Genomic DNA, 18,319 nt, shown 5'->3' with positions numbered 1-18,319 from the left:
AACTTTAATGCTGCGAGACCTATTGCATTGTAAATGCTTGTCCAGATCTTGCACCTATCTCATAAAGAGCCTTAGGTGGTGAAGTATAACCTTACAGTAACCCCATTTAAACAGTGCAGATGTTTGGAACGTTCCAATTACAAAACATAAAATAAGGTCTTTGGGCTCTTGGACTTGCACATATACAGGCATACAATTCTGCAAATACCAGCTGGATGTGCTACTGAAAGTAACATTCTCAGTTTGTACATGAATTGTAACAAGAGGGGTGAGAGTTTGAGAGTGTACCAGAGGCAGCTGATCGTGAGAAATGAACAGCATTTCCGAATATCAAGTACACTTTGCAGTGAATTAAATTGTTTTTTATGTTTTTGTCCTTATATTGCACTTAACACTGCTGAAAGGAAGATTTATAGCGCTGAGAAGTGAAGGGTTACGTAGAGGGCGAGAAGAAGGTTGTTCACCAGTAAAGTACCTTTCCAACAAGCATTGGCAAGCAGAATCAGGTGAAGTCAACCACTTGGAAGAGGGTTAAAAGTGGGTTTTCATTACTTTTCTCCAGTCTACTTCCTGGGGAAGAGGAAAGGAATGGAACGGCATACGGTTGAGCCGTGAACGTGTAGGGTTCCACTGCTAAAAGCTTGAGCCTTGCCAGATAGGACAGGACTCAATTTCGAGTAACTGAATTTGCCCTGAAGGTAAGGAAATATTATTTTCTAGATGGTGTGGAAAGCTTGATGGTGTACATGTGCATGAGACCGGTATGTTGATGTCCATGCTATTCTTGGCTAGGCAGTACTCAAGGGCAAGTAATTTAGGAAAGATATAAGACCAAGGCCTATGATTGTGTGGAAGTCGTTAAGTAGTTGATGAAGTGAAGAATGCCTATAGTAGGAGGACAATCCGTTTAGGCAAGAGTAACAAGGCCATAATACAGAGAAGAACAAATAGAATATAATCTACATGTTGTTACTGATCTTGAGGGAATCGGGAAAAAGTAGAATTCTGTGATGATTACAGACTCTTTAGACGAGTCAGAAGAACACTCAGAGTTCAACGTGAGAAAGGCCAGTATCTCCAGAACCTCTCCCTTGAAGCACTCAGTTAAAGCCAGTTCTGATGCTCCATATTTGAAGGGAGTGTATAGTACACTTTCCTAATTCAATGGATTCTGGTGACTTCTGCTACTAATCACAAGTGGACGGGCAAATGTGGAAAAAAGTAAAGTGTGCAAGAGAATACAAAGGCCTAAAGGCAGATTGAGTTGAAACAAAAATAAATATTACTATTGTAATTATGAAGATAGGAAGCAAATTGCAGAGTGTAAGTCTGTCCATTTCGGCCACCAAGTTTAATAAACAACGAAGTTCTCCATAATAGACAGTGCAACACAAATGTCACAACACACTCACTAAATGAGATCCACCTTATGGAATGAATGCAGACTTCAAAAATTCGTTGTTGTGTAAGAAAATAGAGAAACTGAGGATATTTTTTTAATTGCTTTACCTTGCAGGCTTCATCAACCAAACGCATTCGGAGAGACAGATTTTCTCGAAGTTTGTTTCCAATCACTAAGAGTGTATCAAGAAGCTGAGCAAGAACTTGATGGGACTCTGCAAAAAAATTAAAATAATACAAGTCGCATAGTCTGCTGTCTTCATACAAATAGTCAATTTTTACAAGACATGAACTTGTTGTTAAATCTGGTGTCTCAGTTCCCAAACTAACCCCTGAAACCACCCGATAAAATGTCTTTTCCCATCATTAAAACAAATAATTATTTTCATTGGCAGTTTTTATTGCAGCGAGCTAGTTTTTTACTTCGTAGCATGGGAAATTTGAACATTAGGTGCCCTACAAAGACACGTATGGGTTTACAGTATCCACGATGCAATAAAAAGGGGAAGCAGATGGAGGGGTGACAAAAGATCTTTTAGATTATGGCAGTGCTGTACAGCCCACAACAAGTAAAGGTTTCATTCTTGGAATACTAAACAAAAGTTCTTATCATTCTTGTTCTTCAAACCTTAAGTAACAAGGCATCTGATGATCTTAACAGTCTAAAGAGGATACAGTAAATTCAATTATCCCTAACAAACTTTATACCTACGGCATAAATGTCAGATGGGTGATACAAAGCATTTTGAATTTGATTTGTTCACTGAGTAGGGAAAACTTGAGATGGGTCAATTAACTTCATTGAAGAGGTTTTCAAATTGAAAACCTGCCTAGAAACATACAGCATTTGAAGCGGTTACCATTCTGAGACTAGATCGAGGAAAGCTAAAAGAAATGGCTCTCAGATTTCAACATTAGAGCATTCACCCTAAATCTCTCCCTTGTAGGAAACTCTCTGGGTTTTTGAATTTGCTACTATATCTCTATGCGAACTCACATCGAATATACATTAAAAAGCTCTAGTCACAGTATAATTCATAATATACAAATTCAACTGTTCCTAACCCCTATTGATTTCTGCTCAGTGATACAATCCTTAGTGATCCCTTGGACTACCAAAATGTTCCCCTAATTGTCGTTGCAAAATACATATTACAATCAGGAGCATGAGGGAGGAAAATGTTTGATCACATAATCCCATACTGAAAGACCTACACCGGCTTCCAAAAGAACCTTGAATTAACTTTAGACCAGTGCTACTATCAGAAGTAGCTAGCGGTTTCATCTATTCATTCAGTGTTATATTTCTTGACTATTTTATCATGGTGTAATCATTCAGAGAAAAGTGTATTTGACGAGTATAATTTGACTAAAGATCAACTTGTGAAACGGACAAGGTGACGATTAGTTAAAATACAGAAAACAAAATGCTGAACTGTAGTAAATCATGGGCTTATAAGGGGAAGAAAGAAAGCATTAAAATGTCTTACAATACCTAAATTGGAATTGTAAATATATTCATATGAAGAAAGGCAATTTTAGAGGAATTTAAAATACAAGCACAATTAACAGGTCGCTGCAGTATTGTTTTAGTGTCAATGACCCTGAAAGGAATAACAAAGGACAGGGAATATGGAATGGATGAATCCACAGAAAATAAAATGTCATGGAGTATTGAGAACAAAGGACAGTAGAAAAGAAGGGGTGACAAGTTGGAAAGAAAGAGAATCACCAACTAGAGATAAAGACAAGTAAAAAATTACAGTGCCATTAAATTATTGGGGTGGGTATGGGGCAAGGATGCAGGCAGCGATGGAGAGGTAGGATATATTCTGGGTCTCCTACAATGCCAACCAGGTCTCTGACAAGAGTTACATTTGTCAGGAAAGTTTTGATGTAACTTTGTTGAAAAACATTTCAAATTTGACGGGCCACATTTCTCAAGGTAGGGATTTGTGAGGATGCCATTTGTCAACATAACATAGTGGCCATTATTCCATCCGTGCTTGTGGGTTTTTCTCAGCCTCCCACCTTCATCCTTAACATGGCCTTTTCTGGTTAGAGACTCAAAGCTGTAACATTTGTTGGTAGATAGCATCTCTGCTTCTGTAATATTATTTTGGGGGCAATGCTTTTTCGAAAGTACTGGCTAAACTGAGGTAGAAGGCTTACAGTAGACCATCTGAATAATCCATACAAGCTACCTTATTCAATTGTGTATGAGTTTAAAGAATTCAACTTCACCTCCTATTTTTGATGTGCCTAACTGGGGCTAGGACTTACTGTGTGGGGCATATATCAGAAACTAGGAAGTGATAAGCAAAAAGTCACAGCTGTGCTACACTATTAATGTATTCCTACAATCCATGTCAAAAGAGAAGAATATGCATGGGATGTTTCAGATAGTGTTTAAAAAGAAGGCCATACAAAGATTTCTATCTGGTCCTTTATCAATGCAATTATGAATCTTACTAAGGGTATTTTCTGGGAGTTTCCAAATGTAGTGCTGTAATAAGTATTTCTGGAGGTGCTGCACTTAAGGATGTGGCAGATGATATCTAGAAAAAAATATGCTTTCCAAAGGATCAATGTGTGTTTGAAGAACAAGTTACTTACCTTTGCTAACGCTATGCTAAGAGACATAGGTTAGTTATAGATTCCTTACCTTTAGAAATAACACCCAGACGTCAGACTGGAATCAGAGAATTCTTTCCTTAGCGGTACCCCTGCGTGTCGGTAGGTGACGTTGGTCAAATGGGATGACGGTGCGGTGCTTACTTAGATCCACGCTTGTGCACGGACATCAGTTCTGACATGACTTTCAACACCAGAAGTGCAGACATGAAAGACACTGACCACTGGTGCGCCACACTAGGGCCGTGCAAGGGACTCCCTATCCCTAGAAGTTAGGTCGCAAAGCTGGGGGGGGAATGGGTGGGGCGGTAAGGAATCTATAACAAACCTATGTCTCTTACAGATACATGGTTACCGAAGGTCAGTAACTTGTTCATTTGAAAGAGATAGTTATAGATTCATTACCTTTAGAATAAATACCCCTGCAATACCAACCCCAGAGGAAGGACAGCGAACCAAGTTCACACCAGAATGTCCTGGAGGACAGAACGGGGAAAGTAGCCAACCCTCCGGACTTGACTATCCAGGCAGTAATGTCTGGTGAACGTGTGCATAGAAGCCCACGTGGCCGCCTGGCAGTTGTTAATAAGTGGGACTTCACGTCACAAACAAGTAGTTGATGCCATAGCTATAGTGAAATGAGCTCGTAGCCCCACTGGAGGTTTCTTTTTAGCTAAAGCGTAACACATCTTTATACAAAGGACAACCCATCGGGAGATGGTACGCTTTTGCACAGCCCGACCTTTCTATGCACCCACATAGCCAATGAAGAGTTGATCGTCCACCCAGAAATCCTTTGTGCGGTCAAGGTAGAAATCCTTCGTGCGCACGTTTCGGTTCCAGACGGTGGAGTCTCTCCTCCTCTTTGGAAGGGTGCGGAGTTGGGAAAAAGGTGGGCAGAGCGATAGTCTGTCCGATGTGAAAAGGTGGGACAATTTTAGGCAGGAACGAGGGTTTCATCCAAAGCATCACTTTGTCTGGATGGACAGAAAAGAAAGGGAGCTTAGAAGAAAGAGCCTGAAGCTCACTCACTCTGGGAGCAGAGGTGATGGCAATAAGAAAGGCAGTCTTCAGAGTGAGAAGTCTGAGAGGACAACTGTGAAGAGGCTCGAAGGGAGCGCACATAAGGTAAGTCAAAACAAAGTTCAAGTCCCACTGAGGCATTATTAAAGGAGATGGCGGAAAGAGGCGATTAATGCCTTTAAAAAACCTACTTACAGTAGGGGACTTGAACAAAGAGGGCTGATCTGGTAGCCGAAGAACGGCAGAAATGGCTGCCACATAGCCTTTAACAGTGCCCAGAGCAGAACCCTGCTGAGCCAAAGAGAGAAGGAACAAAAGAACCTCAGAAAAAGGGGCACAGAGGGGATCCACAGCCTTTGCTGTGCACCATGCCACAAAATTGTTCCGATAGGCGTACACCATCTTGGTGGAGGTACGCCTGGCTGCCAAGATGACATTGCAAACTTCAGGTGGAAGGTCAAAAGCGGTCAACTGTCGCTGCTCAATCTCCAAGGAAGGAGGAGGAGGCTGGACAGGTTCGGGTGGAGAACCGTCCCCCGCTGCTGTGACAAAAGATCCTCCAGAAGGGGCATTCTCATCGAATGATCGATAGCCATGCTCAGGAGCTCGGCATACCAGACTCTTTGTGCCCAGTCCGGTACCACAAGAATGACTTGGGCGGGGCGTGGCCTAGCAGCCAACGGAGATGGCCGCACACTAGAGGAGCTGCTGTAGCAGAACCATCAAAGACACCCACCATCCGACATCATCCGACCTCTGAAAGTACTCACCGCAGATGGTAGTGTTGGGAAGACTATTGGCGGCTCTGTGGTCCAGACACAATCGAGTTGTGGAGCTCGGAAGCTACAAATTCGGGGCCCGGACGGCGTACCAGGCGGGAAGGAAATAATGCCTGCGGCCGCCGAGGCCAGAGCCTAGTGACCCTGAAGCTGCAGAGACATTCGTGTGGGACCCCCAGTTAGCGGTCCCCGCAGTGAGCTTGCATGGGGCTTCCGGACTGCCCAGGAGAACGAATTGTACAGGTTCCAAATCGCGGCACTGGGGAACTACCAGCGGTGACAGACGGCGACAAAATGGCGCCCGCCACCGGAGCTGATCGGTGAAGCCCGCAGCCCAGCCGTAGAGACACTGATGTGAGCCCCCCGATTGCAGCCGCCAAGGAGATACTGCACGGGGTTTCTGGATAGTGGCACCGGGAACCTACTCGCGGTGGGAGTCAGTGACAAAATGGCTGAGGGCGGTGGCTGAACTACAGTGGAGCTATTAGACGGACTGAGTCTACAGCGCGTTCTGCCTGGCCCTGAGGTGAGTCCTCAGGGGTGAAGTGATGAAAGGAGAGTGGGTTGTCGGTGCGGCCCGTCCCGCCTCGGGAGGTCCACACGGGCACACTAGAGTGGAGGCGGGTTGACCCCAGGAGCGGGACCCAGCGGTGGCGGTCGTAGCCACGGGCAGCATCGGCAGCGGTCCCCAGGCGGGAACAGGTCAGTGTCCGGCCTGGGGACGCAAGTTTGACAGCAGCGGAGGGGCGGACGGGGCGGACCTGATCTGGTGACAGTAGCGGAGTGGCCTGCGGCAAACATCACCCTATTAAGACCGGCTTGGAGCACGGGGCCGGGCGGAGATCCCAATGTGAAATTCAGGCCTTGAGTGTATGGAGGGACTCACTATGACAAACACATGAGCCCCTGCAACAAGGATAAACCCTAACAGGATAATAAACTTTTTTAGGAAAAAGTCCCTGAAACAAGGATAACCCCTAACAGGGAAATATACTTTTTTAGGGAACAGTGTGTGGAGGGACTGCCCTTGTGGGTTCCCCTATGGACTGCGGTGTGACAGAGGAGATTGTGACGCCCCTGGGAATCGCTGGCCAGCAACCGAGTGGACATTTGGTGGCCCCCCACTTCTGTACGAAAGAACTCCCTTGTGGTATTACTGGGCCAGACCAGATATAGAACCAGCGCGCAGGTTTTGGCCGCTAAGGACAGCGAATTGCCTACTGCGCGGCCCAGTGGAGTGGCGGGACAAACAGCAAGGACTGCCTGTGGCAAGGGGGCGCAACATCTGGCAGGTGCCTTGTAGAGCACTGTAGCTGTGGTCGCTTTCTGGTGAGTGTCTGGAGTGCTGTCAACAGGAGCGGCGCAGTGGGCGGCGGCTCGGACTGAGGTGGAATCCAGGACCATGGGCCGTAATAGCCCCCTCACGCAGGGACAGGTCAATCAGATTGACAGGTACACAGTCAGTGTGGGGAGGGAGGACGATCCACCAGGAAGGAGCCAGCGAAGCAAAGGTGCAACTGGCGAGGCAGACCCTTCGTTAAAAGACATTATGATGGCCATCATGGAGATGCGTGGCGCCATCAAAGAGATGAGGGGCACCATGGAACCCAAGCTTGATTCGGTGACTGAGGAGGTTAATCTAATATCGGCAGACTTGGGCAAAATGTCGGACAAGGTCACGGAGATGGAGTGTGGGGTTTGCAGCCTGCAGTCCAAAACTAAGCGACTCGAGGAGCAGGTTGCTAAGCTCATGAAGAACCAAGACGATATGGCCGCCTGCCTGGAGGATCAGGAAGGCCTGGCGAGGCGTAATAACATCCGAATCGTGGGAGTGCCGGAGGGCATGGAGGGCCTGTCCACGGACTGGTTTGTGGAGGATCTCATAATCAAGCACCTCCAGCCGAAGCGTCTGTCAAACTTCTTCTCATTTGAAAGAGCGCACCGCACGCTGGGGGGCAAGCCCAAGAAGGGAGCCCCTCCGCGTACCATCATTGCCCGTATTTTGAATTACAGGGACCGAGACGCTATCCTGCAGGCCTCTAGTGTGTCAGGGGATCTCCATCTGGACAACGCCACAATTCATTTTCCCCCGGACTTTACGCTTAATGTCCAGCGCCAGAGCCGCTCCTTTGAAGGGGTCAAGAGGGCTCTCAGGGAGCAAGGCAGTAAATACATGATGCTGTACCCAGCGCGCCTCAAGATTCCGACGGGGAGAAGCCCTTTTTCTTCGACTCACCAACGGAGGCAGGTGACTGCTTGGAGGGCTGGCGGACAGTTGGCCGCCAGAGAGGGTTGCGGCGCCTCCTGCATGGGCGTGTGGGTCAGGAGACCCGGCTCAGTGACAGTCAAACTGGAGAGCCTCAGCAATCGGGACAGTCACCGATCAAGTGGCGGTGGGAGTGGGGTAGACAAGAGTCACTGTGGTAATAAGAAAGAAGGGGAATTGGTGCACCTCTTGGGCCCTGGTTTTTGAAGGGGGCTGATGGGAGTCTCCGGGTCTGCTGGCTCCTCGCTGGGGGGAAGGTTTGGGCCCGTACGGTGTGCCTGGCTTTTCTGAATGGTCGCATTGGGTCCGGGAGGAGGGTGTAGGGAGGGGGTTTGGCTAAGAGTTCTCTCCATGGGGTGTGGTCTCCGTCGTACCAGTATGACTTCTTCTGCGGAGGCAGGTTCACGTTCCGTCAGTTGGTGGATACAGGGTTGAAGGGGCAACAGGCACTCTGCATGCTTCAGTGGTGGGAGGTTTGGGGCACACCTAGCAGGGAGGCAGGGAGGGGGGTGCGGATTGGGGGGAGGGTAGGGGAGTTGTGGGAAGGTTTAGTTTGGCTCACAGTGTTTTATTCTCGCAGGCATATAGGTTTGCACTCAGCAACAAGCAGTGGTTCGAAGGGGATCTGGCACACGCTGGGATGCAGTACTTCAATGGGTATTCAGGCACGGTTAAGAATTTGGTCAAAGAATGTCAATGGGTTGGGCAATAAAGTGAAGCGTACACTGGTCCTGCAGTACATGAAGCGCCATGGTCCCGATGTAGTTCTCCTCCAGGAGACTCACTTGTGAGGCAATACATGCAGGGCGCTGGACAGGTTCGGTTACAAGCTGTTGGCCCACTCCGGGTTCACATCGGGATCCAGGGGGGTTGGGATTCTCGTCCGCACAGCGCTCCCGCTGATTGTAACTGGTAAATGGGAGGAGGACTCAGGTTGTTTGGTGGCGGTTAGATGGGAGAGTCGCACGCTAGCGCTTAGTTCTTGTCATATTCCCCCTGGGTTGCATGCCCCGTCCTTTACGAAAGCCCCTTCTGGCGGATCTACCACAGGGCACTATGATATTGGGGGGGGGGGACACTAACTCGGTAATGGACACAGTCCTGGATTGCTCGGGGAGAGGCTGGGTCCTCGGGGGGAGGCTGGCCTGCGAGGTTTCGCCTCAGCACTAGGCCTCTGCGACTTATGGCGAGCACATCACCCTACACAGAGGCAGTACACTTTTTATTCTGCTCGGCACGGGACCTTCTCTAGAATAGACCACATTTTCGCTAGGGTGGACCAGTTAGCAGACTTTTTGGATTCCTGTATCTTGGCCCGGGGGATATCGGATCATTCTCCGGTCGGCATCACTCTTCAAGGGGTGGCGACCGTAAGGGCGGCCTTCCCACGGATAGACGCTTGGCGCCTCAAAAACTACTCCATAGCAGACAAAATGAAGGAGGGCTCCAAGTTGTATTTCAAAGAAAATCGTGGCTCGGTCGATTCCCAGGTCATCCTGTGGGAAGCTTTCAAGGCCGTTTTGAGTGGCCAAGTTCAGGCGCTGATAGGGGCGCAGAAGAAGGAAGAAGCGCTGCAGATGGCGCAGTTGGAGAGGGAGGTATAGGCATTGGAAAGGGAGGTGGGGGGGTCCCATCGGCGGAGCACAGCCACATGCTTGCCCTCAAACAGCGGGAACTTAGTTCATTGGCCGAGGGTGAGGCACAGGACTATTCTTTGGCCGTGCAACACCGTATATATGATGCTGGGGATAAAAGCATGAAACTGCAAGCTTGGCTGCAACGAAGAGATCGAGAGCATTACTGGGTTGCGGAGGTGAGGACTGAGGCGGGAAGCCTGGTATCGGCGGGCGTTAACATAGCATTGGCCTTCGCTTCCTATTATGAGGCTGTGTACACTCCGGTGTGTACCAGGTCCGAACCAGACTGCGAGGAGTTCCTTCGGGACTTTGCGCTCCCCACGTTGTTTTAGGAGCAGATCGACAGCCTAGATGCGGACCTCAAGGTCCTGGAGCTGGGCAAAGCCCTTAACACGCTCCAGGCTGGGACGGCGCAGGGGCCCAACGGGTCCCCGGACGAAATTTACAAACGACAAGCCAGCGTCGTGATAGATCCCATGCGGCGCATGTTCCTCGAGGCAAGGCAGAAGGGGGTGCTCCCAGCGGATCAGCGGGAGGCCGCGATTGTGGTCATCCATAAGGCCGGGAAACCGGTGGACCATTGTTCTTCATACCGCCCCATCTCACTTATCAACGTTGAGGCCAAGGTCTTGGCCAAAGCCTTGGCGACGCGTCTTCTCGCCGTCCTGCCTTACTTGGTGCATGTCGACCAGTCGGGATTTATGCCTCATAGCAGTACCCGCCACAAATTGAGGCGTCTCTATGGGGTGTTGTACATGACTGAGGATGTGGGAGATACCCAAACGGCCTTGATGGCACTGGACGCCTCAATGGCCTTCGACAGTATTGAATGGCCGTATCTGTTTATGGTCCTGCAGCGGCTGGGTTTTGGGCCGTTTTTTTGCAGCTGGGTGCGTCTGTTGTATGAGAGGCCCGTGGCAAGGGTGAGAGTGAACAGAGTTACGTCTCGGTTGTTCCCTCTGGGGCGGGGTACAAGGAAGGGGTGCCCCCTTTCCCAGCTCCTATTCGCCCTGGCACTTGAGCCTTTGGGCCATTGGATTCGGAGAGAGCGGTCATTTTGGGGGTTGGCGCTCACGGATGATTGGGAGGAGTGTATATCTTCATACGCCGATGATATAGTCCTTTACATGGCCAGGCCCTATCATTCTATGGCGCAGGCACTTCACCTCTTTGAGTTATTTGGAAGTTACTCTGGTTACAGAATTAATTGGCCTAAATCCTTGATATATCCCCTCTCGGGTGCCCCCCATGGGTCCCGTCGCGATGCCCGGCCCTAGTGGTTACCGGGGGATTTAAATACCTTAGTGTGTATGTCACTCTGGACAGGGCAGAGTTCTTTGCCAAAAACCTGGAGCCGGACCTGGCTCGGCTGGAGTCGAATGTCGCTCATTGGCGCTCCCTGCCTCTCACACTGATGGGGCGAGCGGCGCTCTTTCAAATGCTGGCGTTGCCACGCCTCCTCTATATCCTACAAAACTCACCATACCCAGTGCCAGACGGGGTGTTTAAGCGTATATCCCAGGCCCTACGGACATTGCTGTGGGACGGGGGTAACCCGAGAATAGCGCTTGGTAAGCTCACGAGGGGGTGTACGACTGAGGGTTGGCCCTTCCGGACGTGCGCTTGTACTACTGGGCGTCCCTACTCCAGGTCATCAATGACTGGGTCTATGCGAAGGCCTCGAAGCCAGCCTATAGGGTGGACAGGTATGCCATGCCGGATGGTAACTGCGAACCCCTCCTGTATTCACGAAAACCTCAGAGGGGCTTGCCCTCGCATACGGGGTGGTGCTGCAGTGCTGGAGAGAGGCAAACAAATTTCTGGGATGGACGGACACTATAACCGGCAGGACCCCGCTCTGGTTCGGGGACCAGCTGAAGGAGGTGAAGAGGCTCACTGGCTTTAAGGGTTGGAAGCTGATTGGAATTGAATATCTGGGGGATATTTGGAAGGGGGGGCCTCAGATCCTTCGAGTTCCTTAAAAAAGAATACCAAATGCATGACTCACAGCGCTACCATTACCTGCGTCTTTCCCACGCCTTGCGTGCTCACATCCCACTGGGGACCTCAATTCCGGAGTATTCGCCGATGGAGGACAGGCTCCTGCTAGATCCCATCTTGGAGAAGCCCATGGCAACCATCTACCGGAAATTAATCAATAACATGCCTGACCCTCTGCGGTCGTTGCGGGCGAAATGGGAAGCTGATATTGGTACCTTAGAAGGTCTGGTTTAGGCTGGTCCAGTTCAAAATCCTGCACTGGGTGTACTACCCGCGTACGTGCCTGTTCTCATGGGGCAGGAGCCTGTCTCCTCTGTGTGCGAGGGGCTGTCAGGAAAAGGGGTCATTCTTTCATATCCTTTGGGACTGTCCGAATGTGGTTCCTTTCTGGACCAGGGTGGCGCACACTATGGAGATGGTCGTGGGTTCGCCAGTCCCGGTGGAGCCACGATGGTTATTATTAATGATCAAAGGCCCGACGGATTGGTTGAAGTACAACGAGATCTGGCTGGCCCTAGTGGCCGGGGTGACTAAAAGGAACGTAGCCAGGAGCTAGGGGGCACAGGAGGCACCACGATGGGACCAGTGGCGACGAGATTTAGACTGGAGTCAATGGGCGGAGGAAACCGTTTACAAGGCCAGGGGAAGTGAGAAGAAATGGAGGAGGATCTGGGGGCCCTGGCGGAAGTATCGGGGGGGGAGGGAGGGAGAGGAGCGACAGGGGTGATGTGGACTTGAGAATGTATGATTTGCCCTTGATTGTACTATGAATTGCCAAAGATTTTAAGAATATTGAATACTGTGATGTATACTGCGAGTCTGTGAGCAATGTTAATAAAAAGAAAGTAAAAAAAAAAAAAATGACTTGGGCCCGGTCGCGCTTATCTTCTGCAGCACTTGGGGCAGAAGTGGTACAGGCAGAAAAGCGTCACCGAGCGAGTGCCGCCTTGGAAATTCCAACGCACATAACTGCTGACATTGCGCGTTCTCTTCAGTGGCGAACTGATCTAACCAAAGCTCTCTCCACTGCTGAAAGAGACCTTAGACCACCTAAGAGTGAAGATGCCATTTGTGATCCACCAGGCACAGACAAAGGAGTTCCTCCGACCTGCCAGGTGTTGAACCACCAAGGATATGCCCTGATGTTCCAGCCATGCCCAAAGGCAAAGATCCCCTTGACATAAGGTCCACGACCCCACCCCGCCCTGTTTGTTGGAGTACCACATGGCGGTGGTGTTGTCTGTGCACACCTGCACTACCTTCCCCTTGAGGGAGGGAAGGAATGCCTTCAGTGTCATACGATTCGCCCTGAGCTCCAACAGGTTGATATGGAGTCTAGACTTATCGGAGATCGGACTCCTCTGATCTCCGCCTCTCCCAGGTGGCGGCACCATCCCAGAAGTGATGCATTGGTCACCACCGTGAGGATTGTTTGGGGGAGGGAGGGGGATCTGCCTCTGACCCAATCCTGGTTTGTTAACCACAACTGCAGTTGTTGCGCAGTTCCCTCCGAGATCTGGACGTAGTCGGAAAGATTCTCCTGATGCTGCACCCAATGGAATTTCAGGTCCCACTGCAGAGCTCGCATATGCCACCTGGCATGATCCACCAGCAGGATGCAGGAGGCCCAGCAGTCTCAATGTCATTATCAACAAAATCCAGGATAGAGGCTGAAACCTCGGTATCATAGCCCGAATATCCTGGACTCGCTTTTCAGGAGGATAGGCCCGAACCTGCACTGTGTCCAGAACAGCCCCGATGAAAAGTAGAGACTGAGAGGGAGTCAGGTGTGACTTCGGGACGGTGATAGTGAACCCCAGCGAATGCCGAAGGTCCACCGTAGTCTGGAGTTGGGAAACGACAGCCTGGGGCAAGCCCGCCTTCAAAAGCCAGTCGTTGAGATAGGGGAAGACTGGAACCCCTGATCTGAGCAGATGAGCTGCGACCACCGCCATCACTTTCGTGAACACCAGAGGGGCACTGGTAAGGCTAGAGGGGAGCACGGTGAACTGAAAATGCTTGTGGCTTTCCCTGAACCGTACATAGCATCTAAGGGCTGGCAGGACGGGGATGTGAAAATTGGCGTCCTGCAAGTCCAACGCCACCATCCAGTCTCCAGGGTCGAGGGCAACAGGACCTAAGCCAACATGAGTATTTTGAACTTCATCTTCTGGAGGAAGCGGTCGAGGCCCCTGAGGTCTAGGATAGGAAGCAGGCCCTTGTCCTTCTTGGGCACCAGAAAGTAGCAGGAATCGCAACCATGTCCTACTTCTGGTGCAGGAACCCTTTTGATAGCTCCCTTGGTCAAGAGACATGAAACTTCCTGGCGGAGAAGCGCCAAATGATGCTCCGACATGCAATCGAGAGACGGTGGCATGGAGGGAGGGGTAGTTCGGAAGGGGAGGGAGTAGATCCTTCAGACTATCTGCAAAACCCACCCGTCTGATGTGATGGATTGCCAGTGGGGGAGGTGATGAAGAATCCTGCCACCCACTGGCCGCTGATGGGCCTGAAAGGTCAGACTAAAAGGGTTTGGATGCTTCTGCATAGGGAGAAAGGGTGGACTGGCCTGCCCGCTGGCTCTCAGGCCTGCTTCGCTGGGTCCATAGTCCGGGCCACTCAGAGGCTGGGCAGCATGCGTGGACCGGTGGCTAGACTGGGCCGGAGGTAGTAGGGTGCCCCTTCCGTACCCACAAAAGGGGCGAAAGGCAGACTGAGGTTGACCGGAGGACGCTGCAAGGCCTAAGGATCTGGACGTAGCTTGAGAATCCTTAACGCGCTCCAGCACCGAGTCTGCCTTGTCACCAAAAAAGCAACAGCCATCGAAGGGCAAGTCCAGCAAGTTTGCTTGAACATAACTCGAAAAGCCAGAAGTCCTCAACCAGGCGTAGCACCGAACGGCTACCGACGTGGCAATCGTTCTGCCCAGTAAGTGGTGGTATCCAGTCCACAGAGAATCATGAATTTTGCTGCGTCTCTTCGGTCTGCCACGGCTTGGGAGAGAACAGTCCAGGCCTCCTCAAGGCAATGAGGCAGGATTTGCGCAACATTTCCCAGATTGTATGGGAGTATCGGCCCAAGATGCACGCGGTATTCACAGACCGCAGTGCCAAGCTGGAGGAAGAGAACATGTGCTTCCCAAAATAATCCAGCATCTTGGATTCCCTGTCTGGAGCAGCAGAAGGGAATGCAACCTTGGAAGAAGAAGCTTAGACAATCAAGCTCTCAGAGGAAGGGTGTTGGGTGAGGAAAATGGGATCGCCCGGAGCCGGGCAGTGGTGGCGGGCAATCGTCCGTTTCACAGGAGCCCCTGTGCTGAGCTTGGACCAAGTGCCCAGAAGGATGTCAGTGAGAGCTTCATTGAAGGGCAAGAGGGGTTCTGAGGAAGTTGCCCAGGTTGAAACACCTCTGTCAGGATATTAGTCCTGACTGCCACTGTAGGGAGCTACAGGCCCAAGGCCTCAGCTGCCCTACGCACCACCACTGCATAGGACGCTGCCTCCTCCGTAGCACGGTAGGGGGAGAAGGCATGCCAAGGTCTGGGAAGTGTCCATACCACTGCTGTCACCCTATTCCTCTCTCCTGTTTGGTTTCTCCAGCTGGTCTGCAAAGGGTCCAGCGACCCGTCTCAGTCCTCATCACCATCATCAGGGCGATAGGGAACACCTGGGAAGAACAAGGGAGCAAAAGTACCCTCTGGCATCGGATCCAACGGCGGTCCGGCTCTGGGTCCATCTCGGGGGTGAGGACGGGGATGGTGTCAGCCAGAGGCACGGCTGACGCCAGGGGTGTTGTCACCGGAATTGGCGCCAGGGAAGGTCGACCGGCAGTGATCAGGATCCAGGTCTGGATCCACAGGGGCTTGCCGGGGATGGAGCCACTGGCATCGAAGGCCCAGAACCCCTGACCGACTCCGCGGGGCCCAAAGGCGCACCAGCAGAGGCGGGCTGTCCAAAGATGCGGTGGTGGCCAAAGCTGGCCAGGAGACCCCCCCGGCTCCCGGAAACGAGAGAGGCGCGGAGTCAGCCCTGAATGGGGCACCGGAGACTGAGCCTTACAGCGACGACTCTACAGGTCCTGCGTGGTGTCAGCCGACCGACGGAAAGAAGGCAAAGAGCAACGGTGTTTCTTCACCTTCTTCTTGTGCTTCGACTTACATGAGGAGTGCGAAGACTTTTAGGACGTGTGGTGGCTCCGCGAATGGTCTCGAGACCGTCCCCTCGAGCAAGACCGAGATAGACGCGGAGCCGACTGCCAGGCCTCCAAAGGCTTTCGGGACGGCTCCTGCAAAGACTTCGGATTCATGGTCAGAGCACGACTTCAGGTCGTGGTCGTGCTCCAGACACCAGAGCCACACGAGGTTCGGGTCCGTCACAGACATCAGCTTGTGACAGACCTATCAGGGCTTGAAGCCGGTCCGACGAGGGGACATCCCTTCGCACACCAGGAGTCGATGAGTCGAAAAAAGAAATCAACAAAAGAGAAAAATAGTTTAGTCAAAAAGTGACTGAGGGGCAAGCTCTCTCCAGATCTGCACTAGGCTGGCGCAGTAAAAGAAAGAACTGACCGTGCGCAGGGGCAACGTTATCCCGGCGACCATGACGCCAACATCGGACGCGGAGTCGACCGACGCCACCTATCAACACACAAGGGTACTGCTAAGGAAAAAAATCTTCGGATCCAGTCTGACACCTGGGGATAATTTCTAAAGGTAAGGAATCTATAACTAACTGTCTCTTTCAGATAGAGGAGATTGTTGTGCTTTGGATCACTTTGCATACCAAGTGGGGATTTCTAAGAGAAAAATACTAGCCATTTGTTAGTGTTAAGACCTTAGTTGAACAAAAATTTGGGTAACATTCTCTGCATTACTTTTTAACATAGAATTTCTTCTATTGTGTTCCGCAAGCACAAATTATTTAGACAACACAAACATATTTTACATTATTTCTTCTAAATTTGATTTTTAAAGTTTATTTTTGAAAGGAGAAAAAATGATCAGATTTTGCTGATTTGCTGTTTATTTTTTGGTCTGGATATTCATATATCAGTTAGGCAGATGACATACAGCCCAGCTGTTAACTAAGGGCATTGAATTTATGGTCAAAAGACATCTCAAACATGTGATATGGACTAAATTAAAGATCAAAGTATTCCCTGCTACAACAGTTGCTGAACAAGCTGTTTACATCTAGGACAGTCATAATGTGAAGTCCTTCTATTTGTTAAAATGACAATATGTGAGCCTTATATTTGGAAGTTGCTAGAAAACTGAACTGCTAAATTTGTACTGATGTATTACATTTCCTAAACAGTTAAAGCCATCTTGTATATTTCAAAGCATAATTTATTTATTGTGCAGATTTGATGAATTCCCACATTGGTTGAAGAATTCATGATTTTGAACAGCCTAGCTCACCAGAGGGCTTGTAAACGTACACCACACAACGAAGGTCTGACATTGATTTAATGTAATTTTTCATGTCATAGAATCAAATTGTACAGCCCTTCTTGAGAAGAAGAGATCAAGAGAACAAGTTACGTTCGGTAAGGATCTTTCTGGTGGATACTCTATCGAGCCGCAGACACGTCACCTAGGAAATGTATTTACCCAGATGTCAGACTGGATCATGAAACTTTAAAGCAGTTGCTACTTGATGGGGTCATGTGACTCAGTGCCAATGGTGTTCCACTCCAGAAGTGACGAGTGGAAACGCCTATAGGAACCACCCATGTGCTCGGAAGTCAGTTCTTTTCTTTCTTCACCTTCAATCGCAGATCTGGAGCTTCTCCTTGGTCTTTCAGACAAGTAATTTTGTCCATATTTAACCAAGGTGAGGGAAAATGTCACCCCAAAAGAAGACTGGTTTCAAACCGTGTAGGGACTGTCACAAACAGAGACCCCCACGAAGTCTGCTTATAGTACCTTGGGTAGGAGCACGACTCCAGGGCCTGCAACAACTGCGCCTAAATGAACCCGAAGATATAAAGGGGTGTGCCCATCTAAACACACATCTCCTGGGTAAAAACAGTAAAAGGCAAAAAAACTGTAGTACTGTAGGGATTAATTTAAGTACCATATATGTATCAATCACACTGAAATTATACATTTTTCACTGGACATAGTTTTTAATCACTCATACCATTTGTTCTATTCATTATATACAGCCTGCCTCTATAGTTGCAAAAATTCTTAACCAAATCAATCTGAATAGGTCTCGGAAACTAAAAAAAAGGGAAGGCACACAAAATCCAGTATGTTGTAACTCCCCTCTAGAAATAAACATTACTCATTGGCCATTTCCTTCTATTGGGTGGCTATAGGGTAAGTGCCGAGTTTAATCCACCCACAGGTTGTTGCAGCGTTTCAAGAGTGCTGGGGAAAAAGCCCTTTTGTTTGCTCCTTAGACTGGATTAATTAAACAATGATACATGTGGGAGGTGTGGCCACGCCAGCGACCAAGATGGCCACTTGGCAGTGAATCTCCGGCGAATACGGCACCCTATTTTTAGATTATGGGTCATCTCCCTCATCGATGGCCATCGGGAATATAGACTATAGACTTGTATATTCTACC

At 49.7% G+C, this 18,319-nt stretch overlaps 1 protein-coding gene across 1 annotated transcript in view; it reads right to left on the bottom strand.

The window, feature by feature from the left end:
• Positions 1–18,319, bottom strand: part of INTS4 (integrator complex subunit 4) — a 297,022-nt gene that overhangs the window by 202,833 nt on the left and 75,870 nt on the right. Inside the window, exon 4 of the mRNA XM_078658501.1 lies at positions 1,510–1,616. Within this exon, the coding sequence (XP_078514627.1) occupies positions 1,510–1,616 (107 nt within the window). The remainder of the gene's footprint in view (positions 1–1,509; positions 1,617–18,319) is intronic.

Source organism: Lissotriton helveticus, chromosome 8 (assembly GCF_964261635.1).
Source record: "Lissotriton helveticus chromosome 8, aLisHel1.1, whole genome shotgun sequence".
Classification (NCBI taxonomy): Eukaryota; Metazoa; Chordata; class Amphibia; order Caudata; family Salamandridae; genus Lissotriton; species Lissotriton helveticus.
The sequence above is the reverse complement of the archived record's forward strand: the minus strand, read 5'-3'. Positions and strand labels throughout refer to the sequence as shown.